This window comes from Bos mutus, chromosome 21 (assembly GCF_027580195.1).
Source record: "Bos mutus isolate GX-2022 chromosome 21, NWIPB_WYAK_1.1, whole genome shotgun sequence".
In the NCBI taxonomy this organism is placed as follows: Eukaryota; Metazoa; Chordata; class Mammalia; order Artiodactyla; family Bovidae; genus Bos; species Bos mutus.
In genome coordinates this window covers 48,406,712-48,425,687 of record NC_091637.1, presented here as the reverse complement: position 1 = coordinate 48,425,687, position 18,976 = coordinate 48,406,712, and the positions used below count along the sequence as shown (strand labels likewise).

At 35.2% G+C, this 18,976-nt stretch overlaps 1 protein-coding gene across 15 annotated transcripts in view; it reads right to left on the bottom strand.

Moving 5' to 3' along the window:
- Positions 1-1,568: 1,568 nt before the first annotated feature.
- Positions 1,569-18,976, bottom strand: part of MIA2 (MIA SH3 domain ER export factor 2) — a 96,834-nt gene continuing 79,426 nt past the window's right edge. For all 15 annotated transcript variants that reach the window (XM_070358772.1, XM_070358774.1, XM_070358773.1 and 12 more), the window contains 4 exons: positions 7,893-8,015; positions 3,896-3,954; positions 2,998-3,232; positions 1,569-1,898 (listed from right to left, as the gene is read on the bottom strand). In XM_070358772.1, the coding sequence (XP_070214873.1) occupies positions 1,732-1,898; positions 2,998-3,232; positions 3,896-3,954; positions 7,893-8,015 (584 nt within the window). In that variant the 3' untranslated portion in view covers positions 1,569-1,731. The remainder of the gene's footprint in view (positions 1,899-2,997; positions 3,233-3,895; positions 3,955-7,892; positions 8,016-18,976) is intronic.

The following is an 18,976-nucleotide window of genomic DNA, read 5'->3' as shown; positions in this document are numbered from 1 at the left end:
ATTAATAAAAGTTCATAGATTGTATGTATATCTTCTAAAATTCTAAAATCACCATAATTAAAAAGGAAAAAAAAAAGTCAAAAGAGAAAATGTCTAGGATGTATAACTGGGCATAAGGAATAAATGGGGAAAACTGAAAATGATCCTTAAATTCTATTATTTTATTTCTTCCCAGTTGTTTATATTACCTTAATAAAATGTATTTTTAAACTAATTATGTTCCTTTATTCTGGAATCCCAAAGTATTTTAGACCACTCAGCCCATACCAAGTCTCCTGCCTTCCACCATGCTCTCATCTGCCTCCGTGGTTTATTGCCATTCTCTCTGTTATGTTTGATTTGCTTTCTCCTCTCTCCTGTCTTAAGCCAAGTCAAGTCTTTCCTACCCCAGAGCAAAAAAATTTTATTTACTTGATTAGAACATTCCACATTACTCCTCTTACATTTCTCTTCTTTCCCTTTCCAACTTAAAAAAAAAAAAATAGTCTTTATTTCCTACTGAAGGCTGCCTTTTAATACTGAATATAATGATGCTTTTTGGTTCTCATTCTACTTATTATTTTATCCAAGCTTTTCACACGGAGCCTTTCTTTTTAACCTTTTTTCTATGGCAGAGGTAAGAATGGAGAGGGAGTGTAAATGCCTCACAAGGATAGCATTTCAAAGAACATCTGGGGAAATGCTGGTATGAAGTGTTCCAATTATAATGCATCACTGCTTTGTTCAAAAATAGTTAACCTTCAGTCTCTTGGCACTGAAGGAAAAAATCCAAGTAAACAACTAAAACCAATCAAATTTTCAATATAAACAGTGTAATATTAGCTATACTTAATTGCCTTTCCTTTCATAATCATATTAATGTGCAAGATGACTAACAACAGAATACAAACCCGAATTACAGAGATGTTTGAAAGATACTCAGTCCAAAGCTGAAAATGACACACTGCCTCAGTACAGCTATCTTAGAGTAAATCCAGCATTCCCCACTAAAAACAGTAAATATCTTACAAGTGAAGAGAAAAACAAGAAAAAAACAAAGCTGCACAGGAAATCAGCGAATTAACTAAGAATATCCAAATTCTAAAACTTGCCATTAGACAATATCCTGATTTTAAAATATGATCTTTAAGTGTACTAACTTTTTGCATTGGGTCATTCATGTCTATGTATAAGAAAAGGGCACAGTTTTGGTTAAGATAACTGAATGGGAAAGACCCCAAAAATATTATTTTTAGCCTCAAAGCCATTGATAGAAGTAAAAAAAAACTAACTAATGGAGCCATATTTATGAAAAAACTAGCTGATTTTATTATTATCAATGCCAATCAAGTCTTTAAATCAATCAAAATTTATTTAATTAGGCATAAAGTTACTTTCACATTTGCCTGCAACCATAGTAAATACAGTTCTTGGCATAAAGACACACAGCCTTTGGAGTTTAAAATATCCCCAACTGCAAGATTACATATATAAAACTCTCTTTATTGTTTATGTTATAGTGGATGAATTAAATTAAAATAATTATACCACCTAGAACAAAATAAAATGGAAATAATTTACTCATAGGATTCATATTTAAATCATCTTTATTTACAAAATACTATCCTGAGAATTATAATTCCATTAAGCTTCAATTTGAGCAAAAGTATAATCACTTAAGTAACAGCAGTTACTTAAACTGAAAATGAGAGAGAAGTCAAAATTACTTTTGAAGAGAGACCAACAATATGGTCAAGGTTCTTGCGGTGGCTCTGGATGCTCAGTAGTAGGCTCATTTGAAGGTGGAACCAGCCCTGATGGGAACTCACTTCTACTTTCAGGATGAGGCGGTGGGGGAAAAAATCCAGCTCTCGGGGGAAGATAATGAGGAAAACCTCTTGGTGGATAGACATTTCTCACTGTTCAAAGAGATTGGTAAAAGACAGGTTTTAACTTTCAGCACCTGCATTATGGCCCCAATAAAACATTAGCTTATAACTTCCTGTACCTATCTTTATTTTCAAAAGATGATACCCGACTAATTATCTGATTTAACAAATGAATTTTTACAACACTGAGAAAAACATATGCTCTTCAACTAAACGTGATTAAAGGGAATATCATTCATTTTAGCCGCAGATTTTTGTCCTATGAAAATCTAACATCTTAACACTTTTTAAAAAGGAGAATTCTTTCAAAATAGAGTAACTTACTCTCAAAAAAGCTTTCACGTAATGTAAATTTCACCAGACTTAAAATTAAGATCAGTAATTCCCAAATCTAATTTGACAGTATCCTAAAATATTTACAGTTATATCAAAAACTGTCTTGAAATTCCTCAAATAAAATTCATTTTAGTTCACTCTAAACTTTAAAAAGGAGAAATGAGGAAAGGAATGACTCTCAGGCAAACAATAGGCTTTTTCCTAGTGTTTGTTAACCATGTATTTATTCTGCTGAAACCTGTAGTTCTAAATGGGAACAGATAGTCATAAAAGCAATAATTGTTTCTTTTCTCAAATGTGAGGCTGTGAGGAATTTTAATAAATTCAACAATTAATCCAAACGATGATAAACACATTCTAGGTTTTAAATAAGTAGGACTGCATGGGAGCTACTTATGAAAAAAGATTTTAAAAGATTTTTTAAAATACTTCAGCCAGTCATTTTAATGCGAAATATAAACTGTAATTATTTTTACTAATTGACCCAATTTCTATCTAATAAGATACAAATAATTTTAGTCTTAACATAAGACTGTTGCAAAAAGCCAATGATTCTTTTGGTTTCTGAAACACAGAAGTAATTCTACATCTATTAAGATGAATCAAGTTGAAGCCTCATTACTGATGAGACCTCATTACTGATGGCTGGCAATCTTTCCAATTTGGAAAAATAATGCTATACTTACAGAAGATGAGAAAAACTTTCCTCCATTGTATTACTTCATGAATAGAAAGTAAAATGAATGTTTCTGATCTACTCTATAAGACATATATAAAGCTTTATAATGCATACTTGCGAATGGCGGAGGTGGTGGGCCAGGGAAATCCCTTGGTGGAAAATAATCTCGGGGACCTCCATACATGCTTCCTGGAGGAGGTGGAGGAAAAGGAGGCCCTCTTCTTATGAAAGGACCCCTTGTATCCATTGGAAACAATGGAACTCTGACTGGAGGACGAGGCGGAGGAACAAAACCAGGTCCAGTTGCTTCATTTTCAATGGGAAGAGATGAATCGGGAACATTTAAATTCTACAACAAATTGACATAGGGCAGTCACTGCAATAGCAAAGTTTGCAATAGCTTTCCTTATAAATTTAGGCTTAAAAGAAGGCATCTAGGCACCTAGGAAGAAAGCAGTCTATGATGCCATAAAAGGTTCCAGAGAAAGATTCCGTTTTCTACATCAGATGGATTTTAGCTATCATAAATATTTTATTAACTTAACAGAAAACAGCTTTAACCAACAAAGCAATTGTCCAGTTAAAAATAAAACATAAGACTAGCCCAAGAGTACCAAAATATACATTCTTTTATCAAGCATATACTAAAAAAAAAAAAAAAAAAGCTTATGTTAATATTTTCAAGGTGACCAAAAACCAAGATTGTAAGCACAGTAAACAAAAAACATACTTTAAACCAGCTGGATTTAAAATGAAAGTCCAAGAGGTAATTCAAGTTCTTGTTTAATTATATAAACTAAATCAAGCCTTGAGTCTGTACATTGTACTTTATCACCATGGGGTACAATCCAGAAAGGAAATAGCTATAATGCAAAGCATGAAGTACATTTGTCAAAAAGAAAGCAGCAGCTTTTAATCAAAAAACCAGATGCTGGCTAAATTACTATTCTAGTAAACCAAGAGATTAGAAAGATCCTGAATACATGGATATAATTCCACTTTCAATACTTACACCAAGATCATCTTTGCTTTCATTTCTACTGGATTCCATTTCTGAAGATACTGGCCCATCTAAAATTAAAAGTTAAATCATGAAAAATACATGGTTTATCACACCATTCTTACAGCTTCAGATCACAAAAGACATTGATATCCCTACTCCCCTTGTTGGCACATAAGCCAACTTGACACCAGCATCCTGTATTAGGGCCACAAGGACAGCTTGAGTCCGTGAACTTTCGGCAGACTCAGAGTTCTGTAAAGGCATGTGTTTGTGGTTTCCCCAACACGTGCCTAGATAATCCTGCAAGCTGCCTCATTAAGGAAGCTTCCAGGAGACAGCATTCCTCTCCTCTCCCCATCTCCTTTTCCTCCTGCCTTCCTTTCCTTTCCTTTCTTCCTCCCTTCTCTCTCATCTTTCCTTCCTTATTCTTCCATCACATAACATAGACTAGCAACTGCATTAGCCACTGTTTCTAAATAAATGTTCCTGGGCTTTATCATCAAGAATTGCACAGGCTCTGAGAACATAAATGTAAACAACCCTCTCTGACCACAACTACATGTCCCCTCCCAGCCTTTTCATTTCATTACTCTCACTATACGTGTCCTTGGGTATCACTGAAGCTTCCAGTCCTCTGATCTCTCAATTTCCTCCTTTCTTCATTTCCTTCCCTAATTAGCTGATCTTGGAGACCCCACTGCTAACAGCCAGTCACTAGCGTCTTTATCCTATTGGCCATGTTTCACCTGCCTAGGATTCTTCTAGACAATCTTAGAGCCTGGTTCTGTACTCAGAGCCCCCTGCCTCGAGCTTCCACTGGGATCTTCCCTTCTGTTTCCTCCCTCCACCCTTTCTGCTAGACCTATCCTATGGGCAGGTCTCTCCCAACTACTATTTTAAAATTAGATAGAAAAAGAGAACCCCCTTACAGTTATCGCTCCCCTTCACAGTCAAAAGTTGTTGTTCTTTTTTAAAAAAAAAGTTTTTCTATATATATTATTCAGAATTCCTCCCATTTTGTCTCTCAATTGTACTCAATCTATGTGCAGCATACACTGTTCCACTGAAATTGTATCGCCCAAGATAAAATGTCTTTTTTTCCCTCAATTAAAATAGAACTTTCAGTTCTTATTTAATGTAATTTTTCACATTGTTGACTATTCCCTCCCTCTTTCAATCCTCTCAGCCTTCACCTTCTGGAAGGGCACCTTCTCCACCTCTCCTTTCTAGCTGCTCCTTCTCAGTCTTTTCAGTGGGCTCCATGACTCCTCAGGGGTGGTCTCTTCAGAGTTCCACCCTCAGCCTTCTCTCCTCTCATTCTCTCCTTGAGAAATTTCACCCATTCTACAGCTCGAATTTGATGTATACTACTACTGTACTTCCAGAAGTTTAAGTCAGATCTAGATATTTCCCCCAGGACTTCCGAGCTCAAAGTGCCTACTTGAATAACCTTGCAGCTGTATCACAGGAGCAGCTAATTTAAGTTCAAAGTTAACTTAAAATATTTCCCATCAAACATTATACTGCTTCTTGCTCCTTGTCTCACAACAATGAATGGCCCACATGCCTTAGCCAAGAAGCCGCATCAGCCAAGACTCCCCCCTCCTCCCTCATTCCATTCAATCTGAAGTCCTTCCAATTATATTAGCTCTGTGTCTCTTCACATCTTTCTGTCTGCTCAGCTAAGTCACCACCATCATCCATGTAGATTTCTGTCACAGTGTTCTAAAAAGTTACCCTCTCTCCAATCTCAACCGCTTCCTCTAATCTATTTCCCATAACACAATCAGAATAATTTCTCCAAAATGCAGGTCTGATCTGATTATTCTCCATTTAAAACCCTTTAACGTGTTCCCATTATCCCACAAGTAGGTCCAACATTTCTGAACAGGTTTGCAAGGCCTTGAAAATTGCACTGCTTACTTCTACACTACTTGTTTCAATATTCTGACTTCCACTCCATGCTGCAGCCGTATTTACAAGGCAATCCTACCTGTGTCTTTAAATATGCTATTCTCTCCTCCCAGACATTATCAAACATCATTCTGGCCCAGCTAATTCCTCCTTTAATTCTCAGCTTATCCATCATTTCCTCCAAAAAGACTTCCTTGACAACTCTACATTCAAAACATCACCACCTGTCATCTAGGTTCGTGGCTCGTGGCCTATAAGCTCCTGTAACGTTGTGCACTTGTTACTTTTGTCACTATATAGTGCAACTGCCTACAGACCACAGGTATAAGGAATGCTGACCTCCCATTCACCACGGAAACACAGCAGCTACCACGGTGCCTGTCAAACGGTAAACAGTCTACAGATATTTAGTGCATCAATGGCAGGGCTGAGGCACTAAACTGATCACTAGCCTCTCATTTCAGTAAAGCCTAGGGATCAAGACCATGGCTCTGGAGTCAGACAGGGTATCAAATCCTAGCTCTAACACTTCCTACCTGAGCTCTTTAGCACCTTTTTGAGCCTTGGTTTCTTCATCTGTAAAATAAGGGTAATAGTATCTACTTTACAGGTTTATTGTAAAGATGAAATGAGGTCATTCATTTCATTCAATAAATGTTTACTGAGCACTAGTGTTACTTAATGTATTTCAACCATTTCACACCACTTTCCTTCATGTAAATACCATACACTGATAAATCAATAACAAAACATTACATATATAGAAATTTTTCAGCTTACAAAATACTTCCACCCACATTAACTCATTTAACCCTCATAAGATCAAGGGATTCATATCTCAGTTTTACAGGCATTACCCATCAATAACTCATGCTCTTTTCTTTATTTTTGCTTATACTCTTCATTATTACTGGCACAGACCTTTACCTTTTAACTAAATTTTCAAATTCCCTAAAAGCAGCTCAAATGCCACCTCTTTCACAGAGTTTTCCCTCATCCTTCAACTATAAGGGCATTTTCACTTTCTGTGAACATAACATATTCTCTAATGGGACTTACCATTCTGACTAGTATCAGTCAAGCATATATATCTGTCTTTCTCCTCTATTAGTAATTATTAGCTCCTTAGAGCTAAAAACTATACCTTACTATAATTATATTGTCTACCATGTCATGCAGTGTACCTTCTAAAGTGAAAGAACTTAAAAATTACTTGCTAAATTGAATACTGTTCAATTGCAAAAAAAATGAACAAAAATGTGAAAAATTTTAAATAGCATTAGTTTAGAAACAGATGTTTAATCACACATACTTTCATTCACATTAAGCTTGAATTAATGGGGGAAAACAATTTTAAACACCAAACAGAAATAATTATAATAACAGAAAGCCAGGCCATAGGTCTCCTTCTTTGCTTATTATTCAGAGAAGAATGATTTTCCAAAATAATACATATTCCAACTGGATAATTTCCCTCTCCTAAAATATATACCCTTTCCTGAGGAAATCTTTTACCCATAAATTTTTCATTTTCTACTTTTAATCTTTTGTTATGTACTTCTAAAATACATTGGGTGTATGTAATTCCCAATTTCAATGGGTTGCTATGAGGTGGTTTAAGAAAATGAGCCCCAGACAAATCGTTGGTTGCTCAGTAAATGTTAAATCTACCTAAACATAAAAAATTTAAACAAGGTAACTGATTAACCCATCAACAGAGCATGCACTCAAATTATTTCTCTGATTTTCACATATCATTCACACAGCCTAATTTCTCTGATAACTACACAGGATTTATGTAAAGTGGATTGGAAAAACTAGAAAATTAATCATGGAACACAGTAAAATTCACCACCATCGGTACATAGAATAAAGTCATTGAAATAGTGCTCAAACCAACCACCAACACATGTTCAGATGCCATGGATGTGTACAAAACAGCAAGAAACAAAACCAGGAAGTTCTCAGGAAAGAAACTGTGACCTTAAGAGCTAAGCAGAAATCACAATTATATTAGTCCTTTATGCAGCTTCCAGTTCTTTAGTATGCCTTCATTACTAAAAAACACATATACACACAGAATATTTCTTACCTGTTTTATCCAAAGATGGCATATTAAAACTTCTGAGTTCTGCTGGTCCAGAAAGTCTACCAGAATTAGAATAAAATCTGTCTTGCCTTTGTGGAAGAAGAACTGGATCAGGATATGGCTGGCCTAAAAAACATGTTTTTAAAATAGCTTCATTGAAGATAAAAATCAAGTTTCCTTAAATTTAATACATTGAACGTAGAATTTTTCTCTCTAAAAGACTTTGACACATATTCTTGGTAGATGACAGTAAACAATTTTAGGAAAACTACACACTTTACTTAAAGCAATAATTTTGCTTTTTAGTAAACACAAATATGATGACACCTTGGAGTTTGAAAGTTTCCATTACTACATGTACATCAGAATATATGAACAGAATTTAGTTACATATCTATATTTATAGATAGACTTAACTTTAATTTTAATAATAGTGGAAGGAAGTGGATACACCAATAAATCAAAAAAGGCTTCAAGGAGCTACCTACTAGTAAACAAAGAAAAGATGAATATGCTGTAAACACAGTAAGAACTAGCGGAACTGATAACGATAAAAGAAATGGTCACCAGAGCAGAAACAGTATCAGTGAGCTCGTCAAGTAATCAAATTTTCAGTAACTTCAACGTTTTAGAATTTAGCATCCCTCCAAAACTAAAGGGAAAGATCTCTGACTCAACAGATGAATGGAAGGTTCACAATGCTCAGATTAAGGACATTTGGGTGGGCACAAATTTAGGCACAGACTCTGACTCAAGTGCTTCTACAGTCAGCCTCCTTTGTCATTTATGATGACAAAATGGTAATAATTCATGGGTCCTTGTGTAACTCCTCATTCTTGAAAAAATATAGGTAGTCTATCTCATCTCTGTTAGGTGACGGTAGACTTTGATTAAGGATGCTTTTGCCAATCTTCAAAAATATGGTAGAGAACATGACCAGCATCTGCCCATTTCTCCATCCCCAACCCCTGGGAGCCACTGGTCCACTCTCTTTCTACATGTTCTACATTTTCAGATGCCCACGCATAAGTGACGTCCTGCAGTATTTGTCTTCCTCTATCTGAATAATTAGGGGTGGAAGTTCTTAAAGACACTGCTACAGTGGGAGGGAAGGGCCAGAAGTTTCCTTAAGTAACCAGATTCTGGCAAAAGTTAGTAAGTAATAATACTATTTAAAAAAATACGGCAGAGGACAAAGGGGATAACGTTTTTTTTACCCTGTTTCACTCTCTCCCATCCTAATAGATATGGTCTCATACTACCTTCCATGACTGTCCTAGGTGAATATAATGTGAACTCCATACATACTTGTTATATGATTCAGTCCCTTGGGACCTTACAGACAAAAAGCCAAGGATACCATCTGACATCAACTGGAGTCAATGAAGAAAATTATATTTAATGAGTTCTCAAGGGTCAAGTGGAGAAGGAAATGGCAACCCACTCCAGTATTCTTGCCTAGAGAATCCTGTGGATAGAGGAGGCTGGTGGGTGGCTGTCCATGGGGTCGCACAGAGTCGGACACAACTGAAGCGACTTAGCATGCATGCATGCATTGTAGAAGGAAATAGCAACCCACTCCAGTATTCTTGCCTGGAGAATCCCAGAGACAGAGGAGCCTGGTGGGCTGCCGTCTATGCGGTCGCAGAGTTGGACACGACTGAAGTGACTTAGCAGCAGCAGCAGCAAGGGTCAAGGGATGTGACTTAGGAAAGAAAGATTCAGAGTCTTGAAGGCCCATTTCCTCCCTTTCAGAGTTGTGGTAACCATCTGAATTAGCCCCATGGGAGAAAGGGCCAATACCAACCACTGAGGTCTAAACTGCCTTTTCCCTACTTTAAACACAGAATTAACTAAATGGCAGACTTTCCAACTCTTCCTTAAAATCAGGTCTCAAGATACCATATCACTATTTTCCTTCTAAAATACATCCCCACAATATCAGTAACCTGAGAAATACAAGATTTTGCTGTAAGTATTCTGTTTTACTGACCATATGTTACACATTGCCCTCCTCTAGGAAAATAATCCACTCTTAAATCTACCAGCTCTTATTATGTGCCAGGCATTAGTGATACAAAGTTGGTTTTAATACAATCTGTGTCCTTATGATGATGAAACAAAAACAAATCATGTCTTAAATAAAAGGGCATACAAATAATATGAGAGATGGTCTATCTAATTCTGACTGGAGGAGTCCGAAACGGTGCCACAGAGGAGGTAAAGCTTGCCCCGAAAGAAAAATAAGAAAGGACAAACGAGTGATATTGATATTTGGTATTGATTAGAATGATATTCTAGTCAAATCCAAATATACATATACATGTATATGTACATACATAAACAGACACATATACTTAATGTATTAAAACTACATGGAAAGCATATGACCAATGAAAGACTAAAATACAAATAAGTACATGAAGGGTTCCTTTCTCTTTTGACTGCCTACCTTTGTTTTCTACCAGCCTTCTCAGAGAAGAGATGATTAAAAAGGAAGAATGGGAGAAGGAAAAGAATCAGGGGAAAAAAAAAAAATAAAAAGGAGGAAGAACCATACAGAGCACCATGAAGCAATTTCATAAAATAAAGATTACAATAAAATTCACAATGTCTAGTTTAAACAAAAATGTTATTCATCTCTTTTCATTCCAAAATAAATCTCAGCTTATAATAGTTCCTTCAGTAGCTTTAATAACTGAGGGTCTATCACATAACAAGAACATTAATGTGGTTGAGAAGAGAATTATACAGATGGATAAAGGATTTGCATTTTTTAATTTCAGTACTGTTCACTAATCAAGTACAATAAGCATCTTTACTCAGAATGTGAAGAAATAATTTAATTTAATGATTAAAGAATTAATGGAAAGTAAAACTTCCAGAAAGTAGCTGATAAAACCATCAATATGGATAGATTATGGCTCTGGAATAAAGAGGCCAATGGTACAGAGAAAATGTCTAAGAAACATACATATGCAAATATGGACATTTAAGATAAAAGTAATATTTCAAATTGATAAATAAATATACAGTATTAAAACAACTGTCTACCCATGGGGGGAAAAACTCTTCAACTAAACACTAAAACCAAAATAAAACCCATATTAAAGACCTAAAAAATCAAAATTTTACATTTTTAGAAGAAAACAGTATCTTTTTGATATTGACAGATTCTAAAGAAAAAAAAATTCAGTAAAAATAAAAATGGATTAACTTCCCTTAAAAAAAATAGAAAACTTTTGGTTTTTGATATATAACAATAACCTACATAACAATAAACCAAGAAAATATTTATAAAAGATAGAAGATTAGCATCCAAAGGATACTAAGAATTCCTATCAAGCAAAAGAGAAATGGATCAGGCAATCTACAGAAGTAAATACAAATAACCAATAAACATAAAAAGAGGCTCAAGCTCACTAATAATGAAGGAACTGTAAAAAAATCAATCAAAGAAAAATGAGAAAAAATTTAACTCATATGGCTGGAAATACTTTTTAAAAGTTTTACATCAGGTATTGAAAAAACAGCTACTCTCAAATACTTCACACATAACCACTCTTGAAGACCAAGGGCAACATCTATTAAAACTGAAACTATGTGTATCTTACTTTCCAGCAATTCCATAACCTGGGCTCATCTCTAAAGAACATACGTGCAAAAATCAAGTGTTAACTTCAGCACTGTTAGTAATGGTGAAACACTGAAAACACCCTGAATGTTCATCAGAGGAAAATGGATAAGACTTGATAAATATATTGTGGTATATTTATATACTTAAATACAGCAATTTAATAATAATTTTTTTATTAAAATGGAAAGAAATCAGGAACATATGCTGACAAAAACTTGATAAAACAGAAATTTTAAAAAAATCATATATAGACTACAAGTTTACAAACATTAAACTGATGAGTAATTGCCTCTGGGAAAGAAGGTTGACCTTGGGAAAGGAAACAGAAGAGTTTCCCTGGTGGCTCAGAGGGTAAAGAATCCACCTGCTGTGATGGAAACAGAACAGACTTCAACTCATAGAGTTTATATTTGTTTTATTTACCCATTCTCTTTCTCTGACACACAGCTACACATACACACACACACACATATGTATATATATATGAAACAAATATTAATATGCAAATTCTGGTAGGTGATAGGATTATGCTATTTTTTAACTTTTTGTTTTTTTTTCTTCACCTGTAAAATGGGAATAATAAATTTAAGAGTGTTAGAATGATTAATATAAAGCTCTTAACATCTGGCACAAAGTAAGCATCCCAAAGTACATGTAATGATAAATTAATTTTTTTACAATTACAAACTATATATGCTTAGTCGCATACAACTCTATGCGACTGCATGGACTGTAGCCCAGGTTCCTCTTTTCCAGGCAAGAATACTGGAATGAGTTGCCATTTCTTCCTCCAGGGCATCTTCCTAACAAAGAGGTCGAACTCATGTCCCTTGAATCTCCTGCGTTGGCAGGCAGATTCTTTACCACTAGCGCCACCTGGGAAGCCTATAGTATTGACTGGTCTCTTTCAAATCTATGATCATAAACTTCAACTGGATACTCAACATTGCCGTGTAATCATACCACATTTCACTAACATATAAACTCTTTCACTCTCCTAAATGGCTACTGTGTACCTTTTTCTCCCTCCAAATCTCTGACAATCCCCTCCTTTTCTCTCCTATCTCAAGTTAATGATCTTACACATCAAGGAACTTGATGCAACTAAACACACTCACTTACCTCACCCAGCCTCTACGTTTGTGCCCAGCTGCTCCACCTTCCTTCCTTTTACAAAGTTATTCAAACACTATCTAATTTCTTAATTACCCTCTGGATCCCACTCTTTTTGTGTACTTTTATACCCTCTCCCATACATCATCAATTTCTCTTCTGATCTTAGATTATTCCCATCAGCAAATAAACATGTTGTAATGTTTTCTATCTTTAAAAATAAAAACATTGCTCCATCCAATTACCACCTCATCTCTCATTTTTATTAAAAGCAAATTTTTTCAAAAATTGTTTACATTTGTCCCCACATCTTAATCTTCCTCAATCGACTCTGTTCAGGAAGACTGCAAAATTAAACATGGATTTTTCAAGTTTATATAACTACATATAGCAGTAAGTTAGCAACCAAATGCTAATCATTAGAATTTAAAAAGGATCATTACACAAGAAAGTTGAAGTGCCACAAGAAATACATACTCCCAAAAAAGTGACAGCCTCAAAATTTGGAATTTGGAAATAACTTTAAAGTAAATCTCATCCTCTAAGAGTAGAAAAGCATCACTAGGATTTTAATACACTTTTTCAGCTTATGAAAACTCCAAAATCTCAACAGGAAAATCAAAGTGAACCTAACTTAAGACAAACTATAATTCTATCAAATGCATCTTATCTGAAAGAATATTTGCAATGCAGGGCAAAGGTCTACACAAACATCTATAGATCAGAGCCAGTAATGTAAAAATCTATGCCTGTGTTCTCCAAACTGTTCTGATAAAGCTCTCCCAACTGTTTTGATCTGTTTAGCCTGCTTTTCTCTCTTAAGGTAAAATTTAGAACTGTCCTCTTCAAGTTGGCTGTATATGTCTTCTGTTTAGCTCTTTAAAAAAAGAGAGATAAAAAGCAAGTTTTTTAAACATGCAATGCTGAAGGCCACACTTAATTCATGATAAAACCACCAAGAAATAGCAGCTAAGTCTCTTTGCTACCCCTTACATAAAATATATTATCTAAATCAGTTAAAGATAAGCACTGACCAAAATACAAAATGGAATACATACGTACATACATATTCCCTGCTCTTTGCTAAAGCTCAAAAAAGTACACGGAGGAAAAATCATGTAATTCACTATTAATGCATATCTCTCGAGTAGCACAAGATCTGCTGAGAATTAAGATTCTTATTCTTCTCTGCTACTTCTCTATTCCTGGAAAAAGAAATTGTGAGGCAACATAGAGGAATAAAAGGACACTGAAGGTGGAGCACTGAAAAATCAAGAGGGGCACTGAGAGATGAAGAATACCAAAGGGTAAAAAAATGATAAAAACTGAAACTTTGCTTCATTAAAGTATCTGTGGTTTTATTTTCTTAACTTAAAATTTTACCAAAATATTTACATGAACTTAGACACAATTACTATCCTTCTTGTTAGATTCATGAATATAACCATGTACATATGATGAATCGTTACTGTGATTAATACCTGTACTATAAATTACTTATAGATATAATTCTCAAGAATCAGTTAAAAGACTAAAAGCCAAGAATCCTGCAGATTCATACTCTGACAGTCAAAAAGCTATCATTTAAATTTTAGCATTTCTTATTTGAATTATGTTACTAGTACCATAGAAACATACAGATACTAATTACAGTTTACAAAAAGCATAAGAACATTTTAATAAGCATGTCTCTCAAAATGTATTAATAACTACTAAATGTGGGAGCAGGAGATGCAGACGATATGGGTTCAATCCCTAGGTTGGGAAAATCCACTGGAGTAGGAAATGGCAACCCACTCCAGTATTCTCGCCTAGAAAATTCCATGGACAGAGCATCCTGGTGGGTTACAGTCCATGGCACTGCAAATAATCGGACGTGACTGAGTGACTCAGCATGCACACGTGGGAGTTAGATCATATTTAAAGACTTTCTAAAAACTTGTTCAACCATTAGTCAAGATTGCTTACTATGCACAGCTTTGTAAATAAGAGCAACTATAAAGAAAACAAGGCAATTAGGAAGAACTTAACAGAAAAACCATATATTTCTTTCTTCCAAAAAGTAATTTTAAAATTATATTACTTACATATATTTTTAAAAGCCAGTTATATAATAAGTGAAAATACATCACAATAGTATTAATATAATCACTCTGGCTAGATTCTATTCATGACCTTAATTATTTACCTTTCCTCGTATCCTTGTCCTTAAGAGGTAGAATACCTATCCTGCCCAATGATTCCAAATTCTGCCATGTGACTTGCTTTGTCAATCAATGTTAGCTGTTGTGATTCAGAGGCTTCAAAAAGCATTTTGATGTTTTTGCTTTTCTACTCCTGAACTTCAAGGATGAGATCCTCACAGAATAAAGTTCAACTTCTTACAGAATGAAACACTGAGCAAGGTAAGTAACACTGATGAAATTCATGTTGCAGTTAAATATTTATTAAGAATTTATAATGGGTTTGTTAATTACGGGACATCTTCTTGTTAAAATTTTAATTCTGATTACTTATGATGTGATATTTCTATCTAAATTCATAAGATGAATAAAAATAAACTGAAAACGGTTTCTTAACCTGAATGCTGGCTTACAGGTGTGCTCAAATTTTGAAACAATCATCAGGTTATATGCATAAAAATACTTGCACTTTATATGCTCTGTATCCAGATAAGAAGGTTTTTTTAACTGTTGACTTTAAAATAAAGATTCCCAGAGACCTGCAAAAATAATGCAGAAAGTTCCTGCATACCCTTTACCCAGTGTCCCCAAATGTTTACATTTTTCATAACTATAGTTCAATGTAATAACAGCAAACTAACATTATTACTAACTAACATGTATAGTTCTTGCCATGGATAGATTTTATCATGAATAGATTTATGAAACCACCACCACACTCAAGATACAGAACTATTCCATTACCAAAAGGATCTCTCTCAGGCTTCCCTTTAATCACATCCACTCTCCTCCCTCTACCATCCCTAACTCAAGGCATCCACTAATCTGTTTTCTAGTTCTATAATTTTGTCATTTCAAGGATGTTATATACATGAAATCATATATTATCTGACTTTCTGAGATATTTTTCTCAGTCAACGTTATGGCTTTATGTTAGTCACTCAGTTGTGTCTGTCTCTTTGAGACCCCATGGACTGTAGCCCGCCAGGCTCCTCTGTTCATGGAGCTCTCCAGGCAAGAATACTGGAGTGGGTAGCCATTCCCTTCTATAGAGGAGCTTCCCATGCCAGGGATCCAACCTGGCTCTCCTGCGTTGCAGGAAGATTCTTAACCATCTGAGATCTATTCAAATTGTTGCATGTATCAATAATTCAATCTAGTTTGATTCCACCATAGTCAGAGAACACAGGATATGATTTCAATTCTTTTAGGTTTGTTAAACATTGTTTCATGACCCAGGATATGATCTATCTTGAGAAATGTTTCCTTGGGGCTTGAAAAGCAGGTCTGTTCCAATGACAATTTATCTGATCCAAAGCATTCCTCAGTATATCTCTTTAAGAAGACTTTTTAGTGGTTGCTCTAGGTATTACATAACTTACCACTGTTTACTGCTGTCAACATTTACCAGTTTGTTTAAAAGGTAGCTTGACCTAGAACAGGAAGTCCCTCAATTAAGTTTTTAAAATGAAAAAGGTGTGTTCACAATTGGATTTAGAAAAGAATGCTGTAAATAATCTTTGGTTTTACTAACACTGTATATTATATTATTTGGTCTATCAACTAGATTGAACATAATCTTGAACATCTCAACATCAACCATTAATACTGAACTAAATGTTCTCTTACTCAGATAAACAGGTTACACAGATCACTCAGTTCATCTCTCTCATTGTATAAAAGGACTGAGGTCCAAAGAGATAAAACAAATTTCAAAAATCACATAAAAAGATTAAAGAGTGAAGATTAGAAATCAAATTTCTTAATTGCCAATCCAAATACTTTTTCACCTGCAGAATTCTGGACAGGGGCTACAGTGCATGGGGTTGTTTAGTTGCTCAATCATGTCCAACTCTTTGTGATCCTGTGGACTGTAGCCTGCCAGGCCCCTTGGACCACAGGATTTCCCAAGCAAGAATGCTCAAGTGGGTTGCCACTTCCTTCTCCAGGGGATCTTCCCGACCCAAGGATCAAATCCATGTATCCTGTATTGGCAGGCAGATTCTTTACCGCTAAGCCACCAGGAAAGCCCCAAATGTACCAGATGGGCTTAACAGCAGAATGAAAGTAACACTGGAAAGATCCAGTATACTTGAAGAACGATCAACAGAAATTATTCAACCAAAAAAAGAAAGGAAAAAAATTTGGCAATAAAATGAGGAGACAGAGATCTATAGGACAACATCAAAAGGTCTGAAAAATTATAAGTTTCAGGCAATTGGTAATATGTCAAGTATGTTCCAATTTTATAAATAATGGTCACTATTGTTTGAGTTCCAGCCTCAGCTCCTCACCTAGCTAACTGTTCTAACTAAGACTGTCAGGGAAAATCCCTCTTCTGGGACTTAGTTCCCTTCTCTATTTAGTAAGGGCACTGGATAAATTAGTGGTTTTTAAATTTAGCTATTCCTCAGAACCTCCTAGAGAGGTTTTTTTGGGAAATACAGATCTTACCTGCAGAGATCATGTTCAGAAGGTGTAATGACAACATCGTAAAGCAACTATAATTCAATGAAATTTACAGAAAAACAAGGGCAGGGGAAAGTGGTGAAACCCAGGTATTTGCAGATATTTGCATTTTTTTAAGTCCCCTAGATTATTTCTGATGATAAGCCAAGTTTGAGCATCACTACCCTAGATAATACTTGGGGGGAGAGGCAGAGCACGTGACAGGGGCTCTTGGTACTGACAGCTTGTAAATTCTCAAAAGGACCATTCTTTACAAAAATATGAGATTTCCCTGGTGGTTCAGTGGTTAAGAATCCACCTTGCAATGCAGGGGACACGAGTTTGATCCCTGATGAGGGAACCAAGATCCCACATGCCTTGGAGCAACTGAGCCCATGCACCACAACTAGAGAGTCCGTGAGCCACAAAGAAAGATCCCGCTAAGACCTAATGCTCCCAAAGAAAAAATTTTAAATATATATATATATGTGTGTGTGTGTGTATACACACACACACACAAATACAATATACACCAAAAGCTTGAAATCAAACTCCTTAAGAAAGGGGCTGTAAATTATTCATCTTTATTTTTATCACATCTAAAGTTTAAAATGAATGCTACTCAAGAAAAAAATCCTTGAAAGGAGGATTTCTATGCCACTTATTAACAGATTCTTAAGTCTGAAAGTCACAGCATATATATTTCTAAATATAAAAACAGTAAGAAAACTATTCAGCTTTCTTAGAATTATTTGGGTATTCATTCATTCAACAAATGTTTACTGGGCAAATACTACAGGCTTGGCATGGTTCTAGGTTCTGGAGATACAGCAGTGAACTAAAGTGATACAAATCTGTTTTTATGAAGCTGATACTCTACTGATATCAAACAAAAGAAAGTAACCTCAAACCAAAGAAATTACCACTTCATACGATATACACACACTAACAAAGCAAAGGCTAACTCTTGGAATTAAAGGTTTTTTTAACCACAATATTCTTCCTTCTCCAACTCCTCAGGAAGCAATCTGAACTAGTATATTTTTTAAAATGTAACTAATTTATGCAAAGCAGGCATAGCTCACTCTACATAACAGTGTCTGTCCCTGAAACACTGTGCATAAATTAAAGTTTAGCAAACTGAATAATTTTAATAACGTTCCTTGGGCAAATAGAGGCTATAAGGGAATAACAGTTATTGCCTTACTTCAGAATATTCTACTGTGAGTCTTCCGGTAAATATATTTATCTTGACAATTAATCTAAGATATATTGTTCAAGGGTAAAAAGACAATTAGAAGAAGGTGAATAGTATAACTGCATAGAAGTGATGAAGGAATGGGTATACCTATGTTTATGAAAACATATCAAAAAAGAACTCCCTAAAAGATATAAAACTACATTCTGGGAGGGCATGCTTAAGATGACAAGGGGGATTTTTTTCACTTTCCTAATTATACATTTCTCCATTGTTTGAATTTTCTAACATAAACATGCATCACTTCTATGAGCAACAAAAACTATAGAGACACTGCATGGTGGGGGTGGAGGGAGGACAGTTTTCTATAATGTGAATAATTATCCCTAATTATTCTCTTTGGAAATTTGTGTTACTACTGTTTTCTAATATGTATCATGGTTCTTAAGACAGGGCACACGTGTACTTCTCTAGTCTTTTATTCCTGTATGGTGCACATACTGGCTGC